Source organism: Thunnus maccoyii, chromosome 7 (assembly GCF_910596095.1).
Source record: "Thunnus maccoyii chromosome 7, fThuMac1.1, whole genome shotgun sequence".
NCBI lineage: Eukaryota > Metazoa > Chordata > Actinopteri > Scombriformes > Scombridae > Thunnus > Thunnus maccoyii.
In genome coordinates this window covers 19,055,311-19,080,019 of record NC_056539.1, presented here as the reverse complement: position 1 = coordinate 19,080,019, position 24,709 = coordinate 19,055,311, and the positions used below count along the sequence as shown (strand labels likewise).

At 39.4% G+C, this 24,709-nt stretch overlaps 1 protein-coding gene across 1 annotated transcript in view; it reads right to left on the bottom strand.

Annotated features, from left to right (window-relative positions):
• Positions 1-13,574: 13,574 nt before the first annotated feature.
• The window catches only part of psmd1 (proteasome 26S subunit, non-ATPase 1), a 42,087-nt gene continuing 30,952 nt past the window's right edge, over positions 13,575-24,709 (bottom strand). The window contains exons 20-25 of the mRNA XM_042416941.1: positions 21,698-21,867; positions 19,729-19,821; positions 19,255-19,341; positions 17,888-18,055; positions 15,839-16,004; positions 13,575-13,752 (exon numbers count right to left, since the gene is read on the bottom strand). Coding sequence (XP_042272875.1) covers positions 15,858-16,004; positions 17,888-18,055; positions 19,255-19,341; positions 19,729-19,821; positions 21,698-21,867 — 665 coding nt within the window. The 3' untranslated portion in view covers positions 13,575-13,752; positions 15,839-15,857. The remainder of the gene's footprint in view (positions 13,753-15,838; positions 16,005-17,887; positions 18,056-19,254; positions 19,342-19,728; positions 19,822-21,697; positions 21,868-24,709) is intronic.

The following is a 24,709-nucleotide window of genomic DNA, read 5'->3' as shown; positions in this document are numbered from 1 at the left end:
TTTCTGAATGTTCGTTTTTTTGGTTTCTTTTGTTTCAATGTTTAATTTGAATCACTTTGCCTCGTTTGGCATCATTAGTCATTATAGGAGTGTGTTTGTCAGCGCTGCAGTAACAACAGAGAGGGAACACTTAAAATATCCCACAGACAGGCACAACTCGCATCTTCCTGAACTCACTATTTGTTCAGGTGAAAAAGAAAACCTCTCTTACTGCTCTCCCAAGTTTTTTTTCCTATTTTGAGCACTTTGTCGCTGGGATTTAAAAAAAAAAAAATCTACTAATTTGTTTTCAAATATTTATTAAATTCCCAAAGTCATCGGCTCAGACTGAGACCCAGGCAAACATTACGTCTGCTTGTACTTAACTCTTACATAATATGAAGGTATTAAAGTAATATGAAAGAAGGAATAAAGAAAATGAAAGTAAATTAATACACACAAATGCACAAAATCATTTTTAATTTCTACCCCTTGCAAAAAGACCATAAAAGAGTCCTCAAAGGCAGAATGTTTCCTCTTAACCACAAAGTTTTTCATACTAATACAATCATAAATCAAATTAGCTTTGTACATTTGTGTATGAACAATGTTTCTGAACTGGCCTGTTGAGATTTTGATCAGATCATTTTCTAGGTTACAATCTAATGAAAAGAGAAAATTACACAGCAGTGTTTTTTCGGTGCTCGACACTCCCACTTTACAGTGTCGGTATTTGTTACTCATGCTGTATAATTTCAGCTAAATATGCCCTCACCTTCCTACATCACACTGAATGAGGACATCAGTGTCAGACTGCACAAATCAGTATCCTAATTTTTTAGATGTGGTCTTGTTAAAAAACAAAAAACAACTCTGGATGTTAGTAGGGAAAGTGTCATTAAAATAAGTTGATGTTCTCGTAAGTGAAAGTACAGAAATTGACAAAATACCGAACAATTTTTCAATTTGCAGGGAAACAAAACATGCAAATCTCCCTCAGTGAAGGCGTCACACACATGTTTACATATTTATATACATGCTCTGATTCAGAATTGATAGATTGCTTCTTCTTTCCTGACCTGTGTTTAAGTGTACAGGAGCTCCTGCGCCACTGCTCAGAAAATCAACCTTTTCTTTTTTTGTTTTGCCAGTGAGGAAAAGATGACAGTGTTGCTCCTGCAGGCTTTTTCTGAATAACCAGCACTGTAGGGCAGCAGTCTAGTCTGTCCAGCAGAGGGAGGGCTGATGTCAGTTTGATATTTTTGGAACTATACGGACTGAAAATGGAGGTGGCATCATAAACGGCAACTTTATGTTAAGTCCCCGAGTGTCTTAGGATTTTTTTATTTATTGGTTTTGCTAGTTTTCACCTGATAAACTTCACCTCTATACTGATGTGTTTTTTCCTACAAAGATGAACGTCTTTGTTCTGAGTGTTTATAGTAGTTCATCATTTTTAAACATTCCACCTGTCTTATCCCCAGAAATAAACTAAACTTACAAAGCTCCGTTAAACTCAGCTGAGACTTTGTGTTTAACCAAAGTCTGAGATAGAAAACCTTTTTTTTTTTTTAATATGAAGAGGCTTCATTCATGCCGTCTTAGTTCTTGAATGCACACCAGTGAAGTCATGCCAATCTTGATACACATCACTTGATATATTGCCCAGTCCAATTCCACCTCAAATAATTATAGTGTGTTTATTTCTGCTGCTGTTTTAAATAAGAGGCACGCAGGCCAGTAGTGCCCACCACTTCACATGAGTTATAGTCGTCTGTGTGTGTGTGTGTACGGTAGGCCAATGTGTGTGTTTAGTCTGCCGCAAATTAATGTTCTTCAAAACACATTGTTTTTTCAACAAGGATAGCAACATCATAATTCACAGCAATACTACTGGTCGCGTACAGTACAATTCCTGAAATACCGAGGAGAGAGTGTGTGTGTGTGTTTGAAGTGTGATGTGACGGAAAGATGAAGGTAAAGCAGGGTGACAAAATAAACTTCATTGCACTTTATGACACTTTATTACCGTTTGGAAACTTGCATTTAACTTGAAGAAATTAGTTGAAGCCTCAGCAGTTTGCATACAAGAAAAACCTTAATCTCACTCATTTCCAGCTGTTAGTCATATCATACCGTATGAAATACAACCTGAACAATGCTGGATTTTTGAGGCTGATATAAATATTTTAGTTGAAAAAAATCAAGATATTTTAACTGATAGTCATTTCTGTCATCAATGTATAATAAAACATTTTCTGGTAAGACAGGAAGCCAATTATTTGTACAGTTAACCACGTCTCAGTTAGGCAGTGTAAATTAAAATCAAAAAAGTCGGTGACACACAAAATTCTTGGACTCCAGGAAACCTTGTGGGCAGGTGCGTTGGATCATAAGCTGTGACTGTAAAAGGGCAAAAAGGGAGAACTAAAGTGAACACAAGTGATCAACATTGTGCAGGGTTTTTTTTGGGTCGTTTTACAATCGTCAAAAAGTCCAAATTTATCAGCGACTATTCTGACATGCGATTAAAAATTTGCAGAGGATTTGTAAGAGTGTGTTTGACACAACATGTGTGTTTGATTGTTGCTCAGACAACGCAGGAATTTGAAAACATCACCTTGGGATCATTGGGAAATTGTGATTGGCTTTTTTTTTTTTTTTTAACATTTTCAGATATTTGATTGATAGAACAATTAATCAAAAAAATAATCAGCAAATTGATTGATGATGAAAATAACTGATTAATCAATTAATAGTTGCAACCTTAATTTGTATCTTAAAATAAAATGTAACTGGTAGCAGTAGACTTTTGGGCCCCACTTATATATAAATACTCTACTACTATATAAATGTATATAGTTTTCAGACCTTGTGCAGGGGGAGCAGTATGAACATATGTTCAGACACATGGCATACAGAAATGACAAGTATAAGTAAAAGAAAATACAAATAAATATAAAAAGCTAAATTACTTCAAACATCTACAAGACTAATAAAGCAAAATTAAATACTTATAGTTGACCCCGTCCCCCCCTCCGTGCCTCACTGTCTCCACCCCAGTAGGTGATAACACATCTGATCTGATCTTCAGCCACGTGCAGCTTCACTGAGATTTCAGCACCATTCGTTTTTACAGCTGAGCCTTTAAGAGATACTTTATCCGTCTATAAATGCCAGTTTTAAATGATCTTGGTTTAAAGGTCATCTGATGCCGCTGTGCCCAGCTCATGGTCCTGCTCTGTGAATCAGCCACCGGGCCTTTTCCAGGAAGTCTGCGGTCAGCTCGCCTGTGGAGAAATGAAGGGTCGCCGCTGGAGACGTTTCCCTCCATAAAAACACCATGTGAACAAACGCTGAGAGGGCCAAGCCCCATTAATGCCGCTCAGACTGCCAGGGACCAAACTACAGAACATATTGGTGTTAATATTTAGTCACAGAGTCCAGTGGTGACTGAAGTCTTATTTTCTTAAAACAAATAAAAAACACCAGTGGGATGAGATCACTTCACTGGCTTCCAGTGCAAATCCTGGTCTACATTTTCATCTTGTGATTTGCTTTGCTTCAACATATTTTTTACTAGTTTCAGGATAATTAATGTTTTAAACTGCATTGTGAGCAAATTAAATCACAACTTACTGGCAGACATTTTCACGTATTTAATGTTGTCCTCGATTCAAAAATGTCTCAGTACCCAAATAACTTGCAGACTTTTCCAGACTTGATGGAGGAGAGTCATTCTGACTGCTGCTGTTTGACCAAATAAGAAATGATGATGAGTGAATCATATTTATTATATTACAAATATTTTTGATATAAAATCTGTTTTAAAGATGAGGCTAAACAATGACGTAATTTATGTCTGTTTGATTTAAATGGGGGAGCATCATTTTTCAACAGGTGCAGATAAAACCAGCTGTCAGCAGAAAAGGTCATAAGTCACTAAAGATAAACAAAAGAGTGTGTGTGCTGTTAACAGATCACATGATCAGGACACAACTGATCTTCCTGCTGGACTCAGACGTGTCCTCCACAGACTAGACTCCATTTTTTGAAGTATGGAGTTGTAGCGTTGAAGTATCAATATTTTAAAATAAATGCATTTGTACATTACAGTGAGCGAGTGTCAGAGCCAGACTTTGAGTATATATTTACAACACAACTCAAAAATCAGCATCCTAATGTGGTTTTGTCATTTTCAAACACTCTATTTTAGTTATCATACAAATACGTTTTTATTGCACGCAAAGGGAAATACGCAGAAATTGACAAACTACAGAGCAAGGAACAATCGGAGGTACAAATCTGTCCCACAGACAGATGATCCACAAGTTCTTACATATTTATACACACACTAAGGTTTATTTAGAATAGCAGTCCTAAGTGTCTCCACCACTGAGGCTTTTCACTGAATATTTGGAGTTATAGAGTTATAGTATTCATATTCATTCAATCAGATGATTTAAGTAAGAAGAATGATGGATAACAAGTATTGGTTTATAGTTTTGAATTTGGAGAAAACTGATCAAAATCTATTGTGTATGAGACAGCCGTAGCTCAGCAAAAGACAATTAATATCTCCACCACAGTATGATTTGCATCAGTTTGTGATGGATGTCGACATCGGTCAGAATAGTTCAAGCTTCACCTCAAAGTTTTTGTTTCTCAAACTCCAGCCTGTAAAAAAAAATTAAAAAATCATAATTCTGGCAGAAACACTGCCGTGCTCAAACATTTGTGCTAAAATCCAAATCCTCAGCCGCCATGAGAGCTAATGTTTACTCCGACCGTGTTCACACTGAACAGAAAGGTTCAGGTTTCATATTTTGGAGCGGCCTTGTGCAGAGAATCCAAACAGGCCTGCCTGTTTTCTCTAAATGCTGATGATGAATGAACAGACAGTATGAATAGGCGCAGTGTTATAAACACACTTTCATACCACAATATCCTCCAACACACTCACACTGACAAGGAGGGGAAAAAGGTGGTGGTGGCAGTAACGTGTTGTACCATGCACCACCTTCACTAGCCCGCAGATCTACTCCTCATCTCCAGAACTAGTGCTTGTTTAGTTTATGTCTCCAGCCTGCGTGCCCAGAATGGGCAGACCCGGCTGCCTCTGCTCTTTTTTTCCCCCTTTTTCTTCCATTTTGTGGAGATTCTTGTTCTGAGTGAAGCCTCCCCAGAGAGCAGCACTCCACGCCACAGCGAGCAGTCAGCCGTCAGCCTTTCCAACAGGTCTCCCCAGCTGCTGCTCCACCACCAGGTCTGGTGTCCAGCTGTTCTGACACCTCCAGGATGGAAACCTCCTCTCAGCCAGCTGCGGGGAACTCAGACTGAGGCAGCTTTCAGTCTGTGCTCCCTTTATCCTAAAAACACTGGATGATGGGAGCCCAAGAGTCAGATAAATTACCTTTGTAACCTGAAAACTGCTGGTTAAAATCTCCAACCTGGTTATGTAACTAACACTCTGAACAACTGCTGTTGTTGTGGCACCTTTGAGCAAGGCACTTAAACTCCAGCAGCTCTAATGAAATTACTCACTGATTAAAAGTACAAGACTGTGGTTGTACTTAGGGCTGTAACTAACAATTGTTTCGTCTTTAATTGTCAGAAAAAATGTAAAAAAAACCAAAACAATTTATGCCCAAGTTGATATATTCAGATTGCTTATTTTGTCCAAGAGTTGAATACCCAAAGACATGTCATTTACTATCATAAAAGTGAAGTAAACTAGCAAATATTCACACTTGAGAAGCTACAACTTGTGAATTTTTGGCAGTTTTGCTCCAACAAGACTAAGACATGCTAGCAGTAGTTTGAGCTAAATGCTAACATCAGCATGCTTACACGCTCACAATGACAATACTGTTAAGATGCAAATGTTTCAGTGTTCTGCTTTGAGGACACACGTACAACACACAACGCACAACTCTTTTCCAGGACACCACACTTTATTCACCACGTGTTTTCTGCCGGCTCAACCTGATGAAGGTGGGATAGTGGAATGTTAACGAATGTCCTGGAGAAGAGTTGAATTTATCATATTCACCATCTTAGTTTAGCCTATTTATACTCTAACATTTGCTAATTAGCACTAAGTACAGCGGAGGCTGTTGGGAATGTCATTAGTTGCAGGTTTGGACTAACTTGGAATAATTTATGACCTGATGATTGTGTAGATGAAAAGTCAGGACATCACCATATTTATTACAATTCATCCTGAGGGGAACTTAAAATGGTGTGTACCAAATTTCATGGCCAGCTATCAATTAGTTATCAATACATTTCACTCAAAACCAAAAATGTAATCTGATGGCAACACAAGTGGAAAAGAAATCAGATCTTCAAACTCGTTAGAATCGATCGTCTAGGATCCATAAATGTTTGTAAAATATCTAATGCTGCTATTTCACTGAATAAGTGAAAACTTTGACCTGCTGGTTATTTTTGAACGAGTCAACGTCAATGGTTTTGTAATACAATATTATGATTAGTAAGTAATTAAGTTTTAAGCCTGATGAAGCTATTAATAAGTATATTTACTTTACTTCTGACCTTAAATGGACTCTTAAGTAACAGTTGGTTACGCTCTGTGGCAGCTTTTCTAACATCCCTACAATATTTCTTGCTGGAGGAATCCCATCTTTCAATCTTGTGTCTCAGGATAGTTTCTCAAACCTCGAGTCCAGAACACCAGAAAGACTCATGTCCCTGCAGATCAGACTCTTCATCAGCTGTGGAATTCAAGCACAGAGCTCAGAGGCTTCAAGAACGTAATGAATCAGTGAAGTGCGGCTCAGGGATTAAATGCAGTGCTTAGACCTGCCACTTGTCCTGCCCAGCTGCTGCTGATGGATGCCAGCGGCGATGGAGAGCATTATATAACTACTCAGACTGTTTTGACATCAGCTGCCCTATCTGGGTTCAGAAGGGCCAAGTGAACGTCAACACACTAAACTTTAGTCACTGGGGCAGCGCAGAGTTTAGGTAAACAGGAACGCACATGGCACTTGTACTTCCTGAAGCTGTTCACTAAAAGGGTCTGAACAGCTTCTGTAGGTGCATCACTGACTCTTCAGTGCCACTAAAGCTACTGAATCTCCCCCGTTGCAATCACATGATTAATATTTCACCGATTGCACTAATTATAGTATTATAGTAATATTACTATAGTATAGTATTTCTGTAAAACTTTGGCACAAATTTAGTTAAACCAAAAACTGCATTCTCTATGGTTGCAAGATGCAATTATTCTCATTTTTGATAGTTTTTTATGAGTAAATGTTACATCTTTAAAATGTCAGAAAATAGTGAATTTGCCACCACAGTCGCCCAGAACCCAAGTTGATGACTCCAGATTGCTTGTTTTGTCCAACCAACAGGCCAAAACCATCCAAAATGTTTAGAGCTGAGGTGATTCATTGGTTGATTTTGTTTCAAGCAAAAATGCCAAAAATTCTCAATTTCCAGTTTCTTAAAAATAATGATTTGCTATTCTTCTGTTTTGTGTCAGTGGAAATTTAAAAAGTTTGTGTTTTGGACTTAAATTACACTATACAGAAAGCCAAAGATATGTTTGAGGTTTAGTTTTCTTGTTTTTTGACCAGAGAACACTGATAAGTAAAAATTTCAGCTGTAAACTGTGTAATTTAAAACTCAAAAACTCAGTTCATCTTCATCAGGACTGTGTCGTTGTGGTTTTGTCAGAGTTGACTGACAGTGTTGGAAACATCAGCCAATAACCACAAATCACATTTTGACTCAACTATTGCTAAATTCTGATTATAACCATAACTGTTCTAACTTTGGGAGAAAGTAGTGTGTTGTAGGACGCTGTCACTTATAATAAGAGGTTCATTGACAAAGTTTATTTTATGTTTGTATTAAAAAAAAAAATTGGCTGATATATCATTATTAGACTTTTTAAACTTGACTTCTGCTTCAATTGAACTTGAGTTGAGCTCCAGTCCTCACATATGAGAGGCTGGAAACAGCATTTAGCATTTACTTAAAAAATAACTTGAAATGATTAATTGATTATCAAAATTGTGTTTGATATTTTTTTTTGCTAATAATAGTTTCAGCACTAATTCATTGTCCTTTGTAGGAGAAGCAACTTGGCTGGACTGTGTTCAATCTCGAAATCTGACAGTTCAGTGATGATCTCCAGCTCTTTGGACACAGAAGAGGCAGTGTGAGATTTCAGAAAAGTAAATCTGTGATATGAACACTGACTAAAAAGGAATAAGTACAACACAAAAAACAATGAGTGTATAAAATTCAGCCAGTATTAACACAAGAAGTGTTTACATGAGCCTCTCCTCCACACTGCTTCCTCGTACTGTAGGAGGTCTTTATCTTTTCACTATCAGAGATAGAAGCAAATTTACAAGCTGCAGCCCGCTTGAGCCAAAATCTAAAAACATCTTGAGTTTGTTCGGTGTGAACCTCCATCCGGAGTCAACAGAACAGTCTGCTGAGTCCAGAGCTCTATCATGGACCACCAGCACATCACTCGCTGGCCCTCGAGTCCAGCCAAAAACTCTCTGGGACCTCGATCGTCCGCAGGCCACACACTCGTTGACCTGACCAATAAGCTCCCTGGTGGGTCTGCTTGTTTGCTTTAACAGCGCTGTTGACCCTCCATCCTTTCATCGACACAGTCACCATCACTGAATCCACAGACGGTGACTACATGCTCCGTCTGCTCTCACAAACCATCACCCTTCTCTTCCTCCTCCTCTCCTCTTCCTCCTCCTCTCTTGATGGTTGTTTTGTCAGTTTACTGACAGACATTAGTCGCTGCTGGTCGGTTGCCTGCTCCTCTCCACAGCTTGGTGTGCATGACTGGATACAGTCAATGGATCCCTTTGCCTTGTATGGTGCTTCACAGTTGCACTCATTAGGGAATTTCTGCAATCTTTCTTTCACACTTCCCAAAAAGCACAAGTCCAAGTCTGGAGGTTAGAGTCACGGTTATGTTTGTGAAAGGTCACAAGTTCAAACTACAAAACACTGACCGACACTCACAGTACTAATTGTATATCTATATAGATAATAATTTACTATTATTTATCTGATAATATTATCAGATAAATGCCTAATTTTGAATATCTGAGCACTGATGGCCGATCTTGATTATTTTTACTGAGTGATGTGGTTCATGTAGCAGCATTGTGACAATAGGAAATTGCGTTGGGTGCCAATGTGTGTGTTTGGGTGCACAGGGAAGAGAGGATAAAAATCATTGCTTGGCCCTCATGAGCCCTCAGTAATCCTTTAAACTGGATTAATGTAATTTGTGTCTTCACTGTCCATCAAGGGTAAAAAAACATAAATTTGCTTAAAAAGCAGGAAAAAATATGCTTTTTACAGTGAAAACAGGAACTTTTAGCAGATAAATGATTAGTTCATCGTCAAAATTAAGCGACAACTATTTTGACAATTGAGTAATCACTTTGAGTCATCTTTTAAGAAAAAATGACAAATTCTCTAATTACATGTTTTAAAATGTGAATATTTTCTGCTTTCTTTAGTCCTGTTTGATAGTAAAGTATCTTTGGGTTGTGGACTGTTGAATGGGACAGAAGAAAACATTTGAGGTGGCATCTTCAGTTTTGGGAAACAGTAATAACCGTTTTCTGACATTTTATAGACCAAACAACTAATTGATTAATGGAGGAAATGATCAACAGATTAATCGATATTGAAAATAATCATTAGTTGCAGCCCTATAATGAAGCATGACTTTTCACGGTGCAGATTTACAAAAATGAGCTAAATGCTAACATCAGCATGCTAATGTTGCTGCTTATGTGTGGCAGGCATAATGTTCACCACCATCTTAGTTTAGGTCATAAACCAAGTTTTTTTTTAAAAATTGACCTGATAATGGCGCAATATGGACAACAAACCTCTGCACCAAATTTTATAACATTCGTCCAAAAGGCTAATTGTCACTCAAATCCACATATGTCAACCTCATGGTGGCGCTAGAGGAAAGGTTAGGGGACCACCAAAGTCAGTGGTATCCTCTGGGAACCATGAATATTTGTACTAAACTTCCATGGCAATCCATGTTATTTCAATCTGAACTGAAATAGTGGACAGACTGCTGAGAACTGTGGGCCTAAGTATTTCAAATTGCTTAAAACATTTCATCCATAAAAACTGTCCTTGAACATGTCTAGGACCACCAGTGAGCTCATGGCTGTTCATTTAAAAGGTTTCTGGCATCTTAGATGTAGACATAAAGCTTTAAAACTATGCTTTGTTGTAAAGAAGTCTGAAAGTGATAAAAAATCTTTTTAAAGTTCTGTCATCACTAGCTGATTTGTATCACATGTACATTTGTCCCGCAGAAAAACAGAAATATGAGGAAGAAGTCCACTACGTCACAGAAAAATGTGAGTGTATGAAGTATGCGACGTGGCTACAAACAGAGGCAGATGTTCCACACACACAGACTGACAGATTTAAGTCTTGTCCCACCCTGGCTTCACCAGGACGAGCGGGAAGCGAAGGTTGGAAGAGACCTTGTCTCAACTTCCCTGGAAAAGTGGATGGAAACAGGGAGATATGGAGCAGAGAGGAGGAGGAGGATGGATGGGGGAGGTGGGGGTCAGTAGGACTAAACACTCCCTCCTGTGGGGAACAGGCTACATGGTGTTACCGCATCTTCAGGAATGTGATCCTGTAATAGAAAGTTCATCCCTCAGCTGTGGACTCAACAGTCACTATATTTAGGATGTGTCCAATCAGACTGGAGCTCCACACCAGTCAGACAGCAGATGCTTCCTCTTCCAACTCACTGGATCGCACGCTGAGTGATAACGAAGACGGATTTGGTCATTAGGGTCAAAGTCAGACCTCCCTTAGAGGAGTGTTTTCCTCTGGGTGTTTCCTCTTGAGTGAAGTTTTAATAAAGACTGTGTAGGTTATAGAGTTGTTCTACAGTCCTCGATGACCGTGTATCTGGCAATGTGACGGGTGCTTCTCAAACTTTTTCACGTCAAGGACCCCTAAACTGAGACCACAGACTCCCATCTGATAAGATTTTTTGCTTTTAGATGTTTTATTTCAGAAAGTGTATGAAACCCATGACCAAAACAGCAATACATTCTGTCATTGTTTTACTTCTGGATGGCATATAGTGAAAATAAATTATTCTCCTTTTTGCTGGGGACCCCTGGAACCCACTCAAGGTCCCCGGCCCTCACTTTCAGAACCACTGACTAAATGTCTGGCCAAAATGTGCACATGATGATTCACCGATGGGAGTGGACAAGCTGCAAATCATCTCTGACAACCCAAACTTCACAGCACAGACGTTTTTTTTTAATATTTTCTTTCCTTTTCCCACCAGTCTTACGCGTTCACAATTAAACGTGTCGCATTCCAGCAGTCGTCATGCTAAAAACCGCCTGTGCTATCGTCTCCTGAGCGCTTCCCAAACCGCTTTTCCAAATGAGGCTTCATTTACCAAATACAATCATACTTAGGCTGGGAAAACCGGCCACTTGATCATAAACTCGATCTCGGGTTAAAGACCAAAAACCACAAGAAAAGAAAATAAATTCTTCTGCAGTCTTGAGTCTATTAACAAGGTGGATGGTTGGATTGATGTCAACACTTATAAGGGATTTTTTTAATCAAATATAAAATTGATACTCTGATTAAAAAAAAAAAAAAAAAAGTGTAATACAGACGGGTGCTTGCATGACAACATCACACTACTTAAACAAAGCAAATAAACATGAAATATGCACTTTGGAAAAAATACATCAGAAGTTAAGGAAATAGAGAAAAATAAGTTTCTGATGATTCAAGCTGGAAAAACTGGTCTGATGAAGACGTTGACGACATCAGCTTCAACTCCCAGACAGTCTGTAATGCAGGTAATCAGTAACATTATGCAGGTTTTTCAGATGTTTTACAAAACATCTGATAGTTTCTTGGTGTGTTGAGTTAAAATTACTTTTCACATCAGTAAACACCTTGTGCTATTTCTTCTGGATATTTTGTAAAAAATACACTTTGGTGCATATTTTAAACAATTTTCAGGGTATATACCAAAAATTAACAATATTTTCTGTGGACCTTCCTGATGCATGCTGGAGAAATATAATTTACTGAGTTTTGGGAATTTCAGATTATTCTCAAATTCGTGCCTGGTTTACAAAATTTTAAAATGGTTTGGCTCCTCCTCCACTATGTGACTTTGTTTACACTCGCTCAGTCAGTTCTACTAGATCCTCTGTACGAGATTGTACCAGACCATTTCATCACACAGCTTGTGAAAGCTACAACTCAGTGGATATGAAGAGCTGCAGGTCCATCAGTACGTTCAAAACCAAATTAAAAAAATCTGCTAAAAACTACTCATCTCTGTCACCACTGACTTTAAATTTCATCTCATGGTCTTCTCATGAACGCAAATAATCTTGCTTTTAATTTGACAAGCTTACATTATTAATTTCTAGTTGACATTTTGGGTGTATGTGATGTGTTATTGTATGTAGCTTTGTATTATGTGTCCTGTGTGTTTTTTTGCTTCGTACTGTTTATTATTGTGCTGCTTTATGTTTTAATTGTGACTTTAAAGGGACTGGAGATGAAAATTAGTTATAAGCTAACTGTGGTACAGTACATCACATGGTAACATTTATGTTTAACACTGTACATGGTCCCAATAAATACAATACAACAACAATCACTTTTTGATTCATTTTGATGTTGGAGATGCTGTAAACTTTTTTTCAATTATACAGTCAAAAACTACGAGTAAATGTTTTTTAGGTGACACCCAGGGAGTTTTGTGTATTTTTACCTTGTGATAATCATCAGCTGGAGGTCACGGTTTACTTATCTCTATTTGTCTTTCATGGAACTCAACTCTGGTTTGGCAGGTCTATTCACTGCATGGAGATGTTTTTTTTTTTTTAAATAGAGGGAAGTCTTTCACAGCGGTGAAAAGTTAATGCCCTCTGTGTCAGTGACCAAAATTCTTCTTCTTAACCCCAAATTGCTTTTTGCAGCCTGCAGTTTTTCAAATGAAATACAAGCAAAGACAAGTGTTGACAGAAAATGGTACACAGCCAGTTCAGCTCAATTAAAAGTTATGAAAGTTATCCTCAAGTGAGCTCTACTCAGAAAAGGCAACAAACACACACAACTAACATTGTATTCTGAGAATCAGAACTGCTTATTTCAGTGGACAGCGAGTCTCATATAACTGTCACTGCATCAATCTGAAGTAGAAGTAACCAAAAACTGAGTCCGAGTTCTTTTCTTTTGTCCCATCACAGTGGATCGGACACATCTTAGTAGCACTCAGGGGCAGATTTTATAGACTAATGGTTTTCTTGACTTTTGACCTTTAAGACACTCAGTTCCTATTTGCTTGAAAGCACACAGTCTCATCCCCGCCACCCAGTGCTGTTTAGTATTTATACAGCAGACTGAGCTCAGTGTACAGAGATAGACTGTAGCAGCTGCTGCTGAGTACTGAAAATGTAAACCAGTCTAAATGTACGGGATTAGAGAGATTCTTCAATACACGGCTGGTGAAATATCCACTCAAACACACTCTCCGGCTTCCAATATATATCATTTTTATTGTACGGACAGAAAATTATACAATTTGAGAATGTAAAATAAATGATGAGTCAAAACAGAAAAGCAATGTGTAAAAGAGGAAGCAGATCGGGGAGGTGGATTCACGGAGGGGATTCACTGGACAAACATGCTGGATCTCAGTTCTTCTGATGCCTGAGGAGAAGAAAACACACTGGTTAGATTAACTCCATCTACCATGAAATATCTGAAAGAAAAGTCAAAGATGATCAAATAAAAGCTATAAAAGTTAACATGCTCTGTTGTGAATTTAAACTATTTGCAAACAGAATTTTCTGAATGGGGTTTCCCACGATGCTCCAACCACTGGGCTGTGGGAGTTTTTTCTTTTAATGACGCAGAGCTTCTGCCACGTTCACGTCATATAGGATGAATAGTAGAGATGGAAAAACCTGACATGTTGACTTGCACAACTTGACTTCATGTCATTGGACAACCTAAGACGTGGTCGTGTGAGGGTTACAAATACTGAACACTGACGACACTTTACAATATCCATTAAATTTGGGTTTAATTACCTCAATTGATTGATTTTGGCTGACTCGAGGCATCTGTTTGGTTTTCAGTCACTTATTATTAAGCATCGAGACATCTGAGACTTGATGTGAACACCATTTAAAATTTGTAAACTTATTATTTGCTTACTTGTTTATTACACTAAATACAACCTGAGAACATGAACGCAGCATTACATAACACAAGTCACATGCACAGAATGACTCATTTTGTATCAGCGAGGTTGATGGGATCGTTGATGAACAATAACTGTTGCACTCCAACGCACACTGCCAGCAACAACACTGTTTAATGTCATGGAAACTTGTGCAACAAACGTAGAAGGAGGGTAAGAAAGACTAACTCAAGGAGATAACCTCTTCAGTTGAGTGCTGAAGTCATTTTTAAACCTAACAAGCGTTCCCCACCCCTTACATTGGATTCACTTTAGGAAAAGGCCAAATGAAGAGGAGGAACAATTACAGTGACCAAAAAAATGTTTCATTGTACTCATTGTGATTGGACTATTGTCTTCAGATAGACTTGATAAAATATGATTGTCCTTTAGAGGCCGTTTACATGCACATACAGGTGTTTCCAGTTATTCCGTCTGATCAAATCTCTACTAACGTTGAAGTTTGGTGAGAGTTACCTGATGCCACCGAACAACAATTTGAAGAACAATAAAGTTGTGAGTTGACTGATCCCATCAGACGCAGCAAAGCTAACAGATGAGTCTGAACACACATAGACAGTCCTGAGAAGAGTTCTTATCAGGTAATTCGAGTGAAAACACCTGTATGGGTAGGCCGGGACTGTGTTGGTAAAAATAGATTTCAAAGACACAGTGACTGGACACTGTTCTGTTAAGGGCATCAAACCCGTGACTTTTCATTAATGACTCAGTCACGCTGCCTTTGGCGTACACACCTAACCCTTGATGTCAGCCTCTGCTGTGTTTAAATCTGTCAAGCGGCACATGAACCTCGTAAAGGGATGACATAGTGCGCACACAGGCCCTAATTTGGTCATTGACACCTCATCGGTCTCATCACACGCAACAGCAAACTCCAACATGGGAGGCAGGCTGCGGCCAATCCAACACAAACAACAAGCAGCCAGGAGTCATTAAGCATCCAGCTTCATTGGCGAGTACAGTGAGGAGGTTTACCCTCCCCGCTGGCGTCGGGAGATGGCAGAGGTGTTTACATTCCACGGTTAGTGACGGGTGAAACTAGGTTAGGCTTGGAAACAACAGCACAGACCTGCATTGTGCGTTATCACATAACGTTACTTCTTATGAAGACGGCCTGACAGCTATGTGGGTGTGAAAGGTACGGCTTTATATGCAACCTTGACTGTACTTTCACTTTGTGAGCAGCCATGCTACCGTACGTCTGTCCAGTAGTTTGATTTTTTAAGCTGTGAAAATAATACTGCTGCGGCCTCGCTGTCTGCTGGTTCCAACTTTAAAGACGTGCTGGAGGGAAATTCAGTTGATATATAACTGTAAAGGAAAAAATAACTGACTTAAAATGTCACGTTTATGACATTTTGGCAGTTTGAACCTGTGAGGTGGGACAGGTAGGACAAACAGTTCAGCAGCAGGTTTTTCTGTGCCAACAACTGGGGAAATGGGACCAGTGTGGTGAACATCAGCGGACACTTCAGGTTTCTTAAGTTATGAATGAATAACAAGGCTCAGGAATGATTTGTGTGAACATACCGCTGCGGTGAGAGCATTTCTACTCGTCGATGTACTCGAAGGGCTCGGGGGGCTCTGGCTCCTGCTCTTCCTCCTCGATTTTGGGGCCGTGAGCTGAGACGGGCTCCACCAGCTCCTCCTCTTCCTCGCTGGTGTCCTTCATGATGATGATCCCACCTGTGTGGAGCTGGAGGCGACACAGAGGGAAGAAAAATCACTAATGGTGTGAGGGAATAAGGGCTGAGTAGGACCACTATACTGACATTTGTGTTTGAATTACAAACGCTCAAAGTCAACGGAACAAGTTGAACTTTCATTTGTTTACATCTCACTACTCACTGTTGACAGTGATGCTTATGTAATAGCTGAAAAAACCTTTACGCAGTTGTAAAGGCCTGGGGGAACCACAATGACCAAGCAGAAAGCACTACCAAAAAAAATCCTGCTGGAACCAACAAACATTGTCCACATCCAGAGTCGGATTAACTCTCCAGGGGGACGCAAAGCAGGAATGAGCTGTGGCCCTCAATTGACTCTACAATTTCTCCCACTTTCTGTGTATATTGTATGTACATGTTAGTTAGTAACTTGATTAAGCGCACATTTATTAATCAATATGCACCATGTAAGCACAGGATGAACTGAAATAATAAAGGCTTTCAAAGCAGATTTTTACTTCGGGCCCCTGTAATACGGGGGGCTGTGCTTTTAGTGGTGCACACAAATATTACCAAATAAATTTACAATTAACAAAATTACTGCAAACACAACATGTGAACCTGGAGCCTTAAGGCCTTCCCTCAGGGTCCGGTGCCCATTTTACCTATTTGGTAATTCGGCTTTGACTGCATCCAAAATTCTGGTCAAATCACTCCACAAATACCAAACGTGTCACACTGAATGGAGCCTCCATAAAAAATATTTCACTCTTTTGTAAACGTTTTATAGCTTAAGGGATGAGAAAAGGAAGCGAACAAGTGTAGACTAAAAAAAAAAAGAATAAAAAAATAAAATTCTGAGGAAAGGAGGTTAATTTATTTAAAAGTAAAGGTCAGAAAGGAGTGCACTGTGCAGTTTTGGGGACTGGTCTCATAATAATCATTATTATTTTTATTATTATGTTTTTTTTAAATTATTTTTTTTCTATTTTTCTTTTTTCTGTGCATTTACCACACCCACACGTGTTCACATGTACAGTACTTGTATTACATAATGTGTGATACTTTGCCCTCTGAATGCTGCTGAAAACACTGTAGTTGTTGAATGACTGTCTTTCAAAAAAATTATAAAAAACAAAAAAAGTGCTAAAAGAAAAAAGAAAAAAAAGTTTAAAATAATTAATTTGTGGAGATGTTCAGCATCACTGACGACAAGACAGGAAACTTCATATTAATTCAAGCTGATCCACATAATAAGTTTTCAACAAACCACCAGACATGAACCAGATTTCAAGATAAGTCTGTAAAACTTCTCACTTCCTCAACCTGCCTTTGAATGGAAAAACAAACCCTTTAAAGGAAAGTGGTATAAAATTTTTTTTTTTTTTTAGCAGAGCAAAGACACCATTTTGGCATTTGATACAATAAGTCATACAATGTAATACTCTGAGCTTAGCTTGCTGGACACAAAATCAAACAATACTTCATCTTAACAAGACTGGGGTGAGCGCTGATTGGGTGACTTTGCATCGCCCTGCAATTTACTGCGGAAAACTGTCAACATTTACAGCAGCACCGCAGTCATCTGGTTTATAGGCCTGAAGAGTGCAGAGTTTCTGGAGTTGTAGATATTCGACGGGCCAAAATCAACCAAGAGGCTGAATCCTGATCTGAACAATTTATTTTTAAGGGAAAACTCCTCTCTGAGATACTTTTACATTGTTAAATATCATAAAAAAAGTTATGTTCAGGTGATATTATTGTGTGTAAATGTTGTAATTCTGCAGAATTCCTAGATGTAATGGTGCTATAAATAATTTTAAATAATGTAACCGCATATTCTGTATATAGTATCCCGTCTAATTAAACTGCACTTTGATCCATCACAGACAACACAGAGGGGTTTAGTTACCGGTTTGAAGGGCTGGTAGCGGCAGGTCTCAGGCATGGTGAGGACTTTGAGCTGAGCTGGCATCACTCTGGCCGGGTTCTCGAGGAGCTGGAAGTTTGGCTCCGCCTCCTTCTTCTTCTCTTTCTCCTTCTCCTCGTCCTTCTTCTCCTTCTCGCCCTCCTGGACCTCCTGTCGCAGCAGACACATAATCAGCATTTTCCGTTATTACTTTTCTTTACGTTCTCCCCACTGATTCCGCTGTCGTGTCTTCTTCTTCTTCCGTCCGTCTTCTACTGTCCCCTCCCTCTCTCTTTTTATATTTCATGTATAAATAAAATTGTAATAAATTCTTTCTTGTAATAAATTCAACAAAAATTGCAAATCATTGTTTAAATCCACCATATTCACACTACATTCGAGATCTATTTTTCTTGTGCACATCTGGCATTATTTGACAGTATGTAGAAGTTATTATTAATAAATTCTGGTTTTCCTTTTTTTCTGTTGTGACTCAGTACTCTCCTGCTCAGGCGACCTTGTTGGGAAATGATTTGTTGGGCTATCAGGCAGACACTGGAAACCCATAAAATAAGACACACAAGAACAAAAGGGACAGGGAGCTGGCAGTAACAAACTAGTTTTGTAATTTAAGACCAAACTATAGTACATCATCCTCTGCAACACTAACATGAGTCCTTTTTTCTACCATTTTCATGATGAATATACTTTTTTTTTTTTTTAAATATTTAAATGTATATTTATCAGAGCCCATATTTTTTTTCCCTGTCAATCTCCATCCATTCTAACTCAACATATTTTAGTGTTGATATATTTAGTGAAGAAATAAAAAGATCAGAGCAAAATAGGTGATCTAATTGTAATCAAAACCCTCAAAAACCAAAGTCGGCTCTATAAATCTGTCACGGAAAATGACAACCAGTGAATTCTGAACCGCCTGACCCCAGTGTGAGCGGATCGCTCCCCCTCCCCCAGCCGCCTTCACAATAAGCCAAATAAATCAAAAGGCCTGAGATGTGAGCGAGACGGACGTTTCCAGGCTCGTCTCTCAGCACCGGAGCTGAGATGTAGCGTGGCAGAGTGGATCAAACGCTGCTGCTAATGCTCAGAGAAAATCCCAATGAAAGTTATACTGGCTCTGGACACTGAGTGTGTGTGTGAGAGTGAAAACACAGAGGAAGACTTTGACACACACCTACTGTTATTTCTTCTCTAAAAGAGTAAAAGACAAACCATGTGACTGTGTGCATGAATCTACCCTCGGATATAAGTGGCCATGTAGTTGTGATTTTATCAAGTAGTGTTCATCCTAAATAAAACAGGATTATTGGTAGAGAAGAAGAAAAGGGTTTCTGGGCATTTCCACTCACCACTTCCATCTTCTCCTCCTCCTTTTCTTTCTTTTCCTTCTCCTTCTTCTTGGCTTTGGCTGTGATGGAGAGAACAGCAGTGGATACCTGCCATGCAGAAAGAGGGAGAGAGATGGAGAGAGAGAGAGAGAGAGAGAGAGCGGAGACATTTCCACAGTGTAAGACAAAACCATAGACACTCAGACCTTCTACAAACATGGCTTGAAACGTACAAAACTAGTCAACCACAAAATAACCGCTGCTTGTTCTTCAATCACAAAAGCATCTAGGACTTTGAAATGAAGCAACTCAGAAAAATAGGCCAGAGATGCTAAAATAATAAACATGACGGGCAAGAAAATGATGAGTCTGACAAGGAGGGTTCAAAATTATTCACAAATCAATATGAAGCGAGGTCAGCTACCCTCAACTAATTATTTCAGAAAAAGGGAAAGCAAAACAAGCTGATGTGTTGTGTGGCGCCTGAGCTCTCACCTTCTCCTTCTCTTTCTCCTTGGGAACCTCCAGAGCTGGTGGGTAGGCGAAGGTGGAGGGCTTACAGTTGGAGCGGTACTGCACCTTGGGCATCTGAGGAAGAAGACAGAAAGACGGTCACTTTATTTCTACAGATGTTTAATAAAAATCAATTTTATATGCTAAGCTAAGATGGTAAACATCACATAGACTCACGGCGTATGGCTGTAGTTTCCTAATCTTGTTTAAATGAAAACACAATTCAATTTGATGGAAACAAACCATGTTTTACATATTTATCTAAGATTTTTTTAGCTGACCTCATTGTTGTAGTGAGGTTTTAACAACGATCAGTGTCGACTTACAATCATGTGAGTAAACCCAGAAAGACCTCATGGTCCTAAAGGTCGGACTGTTATACTGTTGTTTCCAAGGTCAAGAATGAACTGTGAAGCTCAACCAGAAAGACTTACAATTAAAATCTATCAACAGCTTTATTTAACGCTGAAATCAACTGAGGGCTTAACTCCCCACTACTAGCCAACTTTAGTCCCACATGCAGCTCCAACTTGTTGATTTTTCTTAGTTAAAATAACAGTGAGAAGATATAAACCAGCCAGTAGAGTTATAAACACTTTTGGTTCTTTTAGAGAGACTCCTAAAAGAGAACGTCTGTGAGAAAGGTCATTAAGTAACAGATACTGTTTGATCGGGGGTTTGTTCGGATACTGAGTGAACTTATGCTGTCCGTTTCAAAAAGACAGATTCAGGCTGAATGGTGAACTAATAGTGAGACGTGAATTTGGGATGAGCACAAATCAGACACTGGATACACAACATTTCTTCTGTTTTTGCAGAAAAGAAAATGTCACATCAAAAGCTGCTCCAAAATTTGGCAGCTTAACGTCTTCTCAAATGTCAGACTTTCAATACTGACTTGCTGGTTTTAGACTCTACTTGCTACACAGCTTCATTTTGGTTGAACATAAAAGAACTTGCTTTGTTTGATTAGTTAAGTTTTAAAGTTAAATGTACATTTAACCGGTTAACCGGTTAAAGGCAAAAGAGGGAGTTGCTCTTTAATAAGGCGTTTCTTCTAATACCTGCTGCCTTAACTCTATGTAAAAATGAAAAAGCGCTCTGTCAACTTTACGTAGACAAACATAAAAGAAAATCTCCAGCCGCAGCATCACCAGGTGCCTTCTGTTTAGTGTGAGCCTTCGAATTACAACAAGGCTCTGAAACATAATGATTAAACCGTCTCTATAGTGGAACAGAGCAGTACAAAGATGTGACCAGAGGGGACGTCTTATTTTATATCACCTCATAATTCAGCTGTTACACTGCAGTGTGGAGGCGGGATGATCAGTGAGGCGGTGGAGTGGCTTGATGCCTGCTTTAGTAGCAGTAATTTCTCTTGTACAGCAAAACATTGTTACTTAAGAAGAACAAGTGGTGAGTGACAAGGATGTTCTTTGTCCTGAGGTGATAAACAAAGCCTGTAATAGCTTGTGCTGTGTAGTTAAACAGGTGCTGGGGAGCCTTGGCATGGTGCCGCACTAAGTCTATCAAACTCTGCTGTTCCCCAACCGCCTTCTGCACTCGATCCCTTGTGTATTATTTGGGGCTTTACACCCAGTATATTCTCCAGTGCCTTGTAAAGCTTGGGTTGCACAAAAGTGTATTGGTGTCCCTGGTGTCAGGTGCTGCTGATTCACGTAGCAATGAAGACATAATGCCCATCTAATATTTCTTTAAGATCCCCCGATATGTCACACTGATCCCTTGGCATCAGTATGCGAGTGGCAGGGGGCCCAGAGCAGGCCCACAGTCAGGAGGGCCTCGTTATATTTTTTTATATTTTCTGCACCAAATGCAAACTCACCAGACAAATTTAGCTGCCATTTTTTAAAATGCTGGAAAAAGATCACACACACTCACAGTATTTGTTCTGACACATCAATCACAAAGAAATCAGCCACTTTAGTACCTTGAGGTCCTTGTTGAGGCAGATTATAGCGGTGGGTGTAAAGGCCAATGACAGGAAGTGGGAGAGGGGGAACCAGAACCAGAACTGGGTGAAGACTAGCAGGCCCACCACTGACGGCATGTGAGTGTGACCCGTCCTGGACTGCAGAGAGATGGTCACGTTACGTCCACCTAGACCAACAGAAGCCAGAAGGGTTAAAGGTGGTTTCAGTATCAACAAACCTAGACAATGTTGGTTAATCACCAGATGACGTCAGCTTATTCCAAAAAATCTCACTACACACATATATATCATATTTACCCAGACGTGTCTGTCCATAGGCAAATGAGCATCAACTACTGAAGTTGCTAGATCAAAAAAGTACCTTCAGACTGAATGTGAAGCTAGTTTTCGCTTCACTTTATTTGTACAAGTATACAAGGATACAGCCTCGGTCTCAACACATGACACAAAGCACTGTGCACTGGCATTTTTCCATTTACTTGGTACACAGTCACATTTCTATAAAGAAAGTGCATTAGAGAACAACAATTTAACTTAGAACGAAATTTTGTTATCAAAATGTATCAAGCACATTGCTAGACAGAAATAAACCTTGTTGGTGATACAGTAGGTAAAATCTTCAAAGAAACTGTTAAATTTGCTGGCAACCAGTTTAGAGAAGCTCTACAGTAGTGTTGTCTCTCTGACATAACAGACTTAATGCTGCATTATGTACCAACTACTGGCGAGATGGACTTTTGACTCAATGGCGAGGCTTATATAAAGTTTATTATGAATGGTGAGGCTTTGTATGAATGGGAATCAGGTCAGGGTTGAATAAGTGTGTGCATGCACGCTCAGCAAACAAGAGAAGTGCTGAACAGGAGCATGACCGCTCTGCCAACCTCAGCAAACCTTCAGCAATCCTTACGTATCCCTGATATATAAAAAGGTTAAAAATACATACTGCTCAGTAGAAGCCAATTTCACAACAGGTAGAAAATCTAAACCATCAGTTTAGATTTGAATATGGACACATGAGAGCTATGTTGACTATGCTATGATCTGAGAAAACACAATATGCTGAATGAATAAAGCAGCTTTATGTTGATGTGACACTCATCACTGCTGATTATGAACCCACTTCAACTTGGCGTGAAATGTAAAATGTAAGCTGGAGGTTAATGCGGGCACAGACCAGGATGGCCACCACCCTGAGAAGGTTGTCTTTTGGCTTCAGCCGGTCTGATTTGTTGATCCTGGGGCAGGATCTCAATTACCTGGACCTGCTGGGAAGCCAATTAAACCAAGGAATGCATTGTCTACAACATCCTGCATTTAAATTAAAATATATCGCCTGATTACTAGATACGAGCCGCACCGGAGATTAAATAATTGATCTTCATCAAAGGAGGTGTGTCAGATGCTTTTTCCAGGAATGTTGAGGTAGTTACGGACTATAAAAACGGCTTGTTGTTTTAACTTTGACTTAAACCAAGAATTAATATATAGGCATATATAGGTTTTTAAATGATTTTCATCCAGACTTTATGTACCAATCCATGAAGATGTTCTGTTACCTGCAACAGATGGACAATTTTCATCACAGTTTACAATAGAGTTCTCTACTGATTAGACCCACTATACTTTGTGTAACGTGAAATGAAGAGGAATTTTAAGAAAAGCAGGAGATAACAGGGACCCTTTAGGACAAACAATTATTATATACAGCTGCCGACAGCATCGTCAGAGCGGCGCTGTGCTGAATAAAAAACATCCTTCTAAAGCAAAGAGGTCCGTGATGGGAGGAATATTACAGTTAACGATATTTGACGAGAGAATATTTCAGCCTACAATAGGTGAGGTTAAACAGTCAGATGCAAGAGAAGATGATGCAGGACAGAGACCTGCAGAAAGAACATGAGGCTGTGAGAGAAGTTTCCTAACAACTAAGTTGTTGCACCAAAATGTGCCGATAAACATCAGCACATCTGACCAACATCTCAAGCCATGATAGCTGATGAAAACCAGCGAACAGAATATTAATTTTGCTAGTTTGTTTTAGTTGTTTTTTAGTGATCCAAATTCATTCAGATTAAGACATTATGATTCTAAGTCAAACAAATGAGAGACGAACTGTTCATGACTCCAACGAGAGAACCAGACAGGACCACCTGTCTCACTCGTACTTGCCTTTTAAGAACTAAGCTGCTTGTATAAGTGGTTCTTTGATGAGGCCGTTGTTTCAGACTACAGACGTTGTTAGATTAGGATCAAGTAAATAATTCGACTGCTACAGAAGTGAAATGATGTAGTGATATTGTAATGCCAATCTGAAAAAGTGAACCAATTTCCTTGTAAGGAAGAGTATGTCTCTCTGTGTGGGGGAATTTATGTACAACTTGACAGGTGTCACTGGGGTTAGGGTGTGTCCTACCAGAAAGCTATTTGGGTCAATTTATGTGCATCACTGGAGCTGACTGAAGTGTCACTTGAAGCAGTAAAAAAGTGTAACATTTGCCCTCTGCCTTTCTAGGATGAACAGTAGGGAGGGACCGCATTAGTGAAGGCAGAGGGAGTGGGAGAGGAGGAAGAGGTGAGAGGAGGTAACCAGGATGACTCTGTTATTTCAGTGGGGATGAAAAGAAAAGGGTTCTTTGGAAGTGTCGGTTACCAGGGAGTTGGCGGTCTGACTAAAAATAAAACAAGTCCAGACAATACCATTTAAATCATCTGCTGTTATCTTGCTTTGCTCCCTCTCTTTTCTGAGGTCACTGAAATAATTTATTAGTGGGACCATATCTTGACATCTGAAGCAGTGGTGAAACCACTCGGGTCTAACAGATTGAGCGTCGGCCAGAATGAGTCACGCAGGCTACTTGCTGCGCCACAACTAGGAGCTTAAGAGTCTCTTAAAAACCTGGGAAGAGGTTGAGTGCACTTGACTAGCGGGTTCCCACGAGCTGCTGTTTTTGCCAACTCGTAGTTTGGCAGGGCAATTTTCATTCCAAGGAGTTGGTGAGAGAGAGA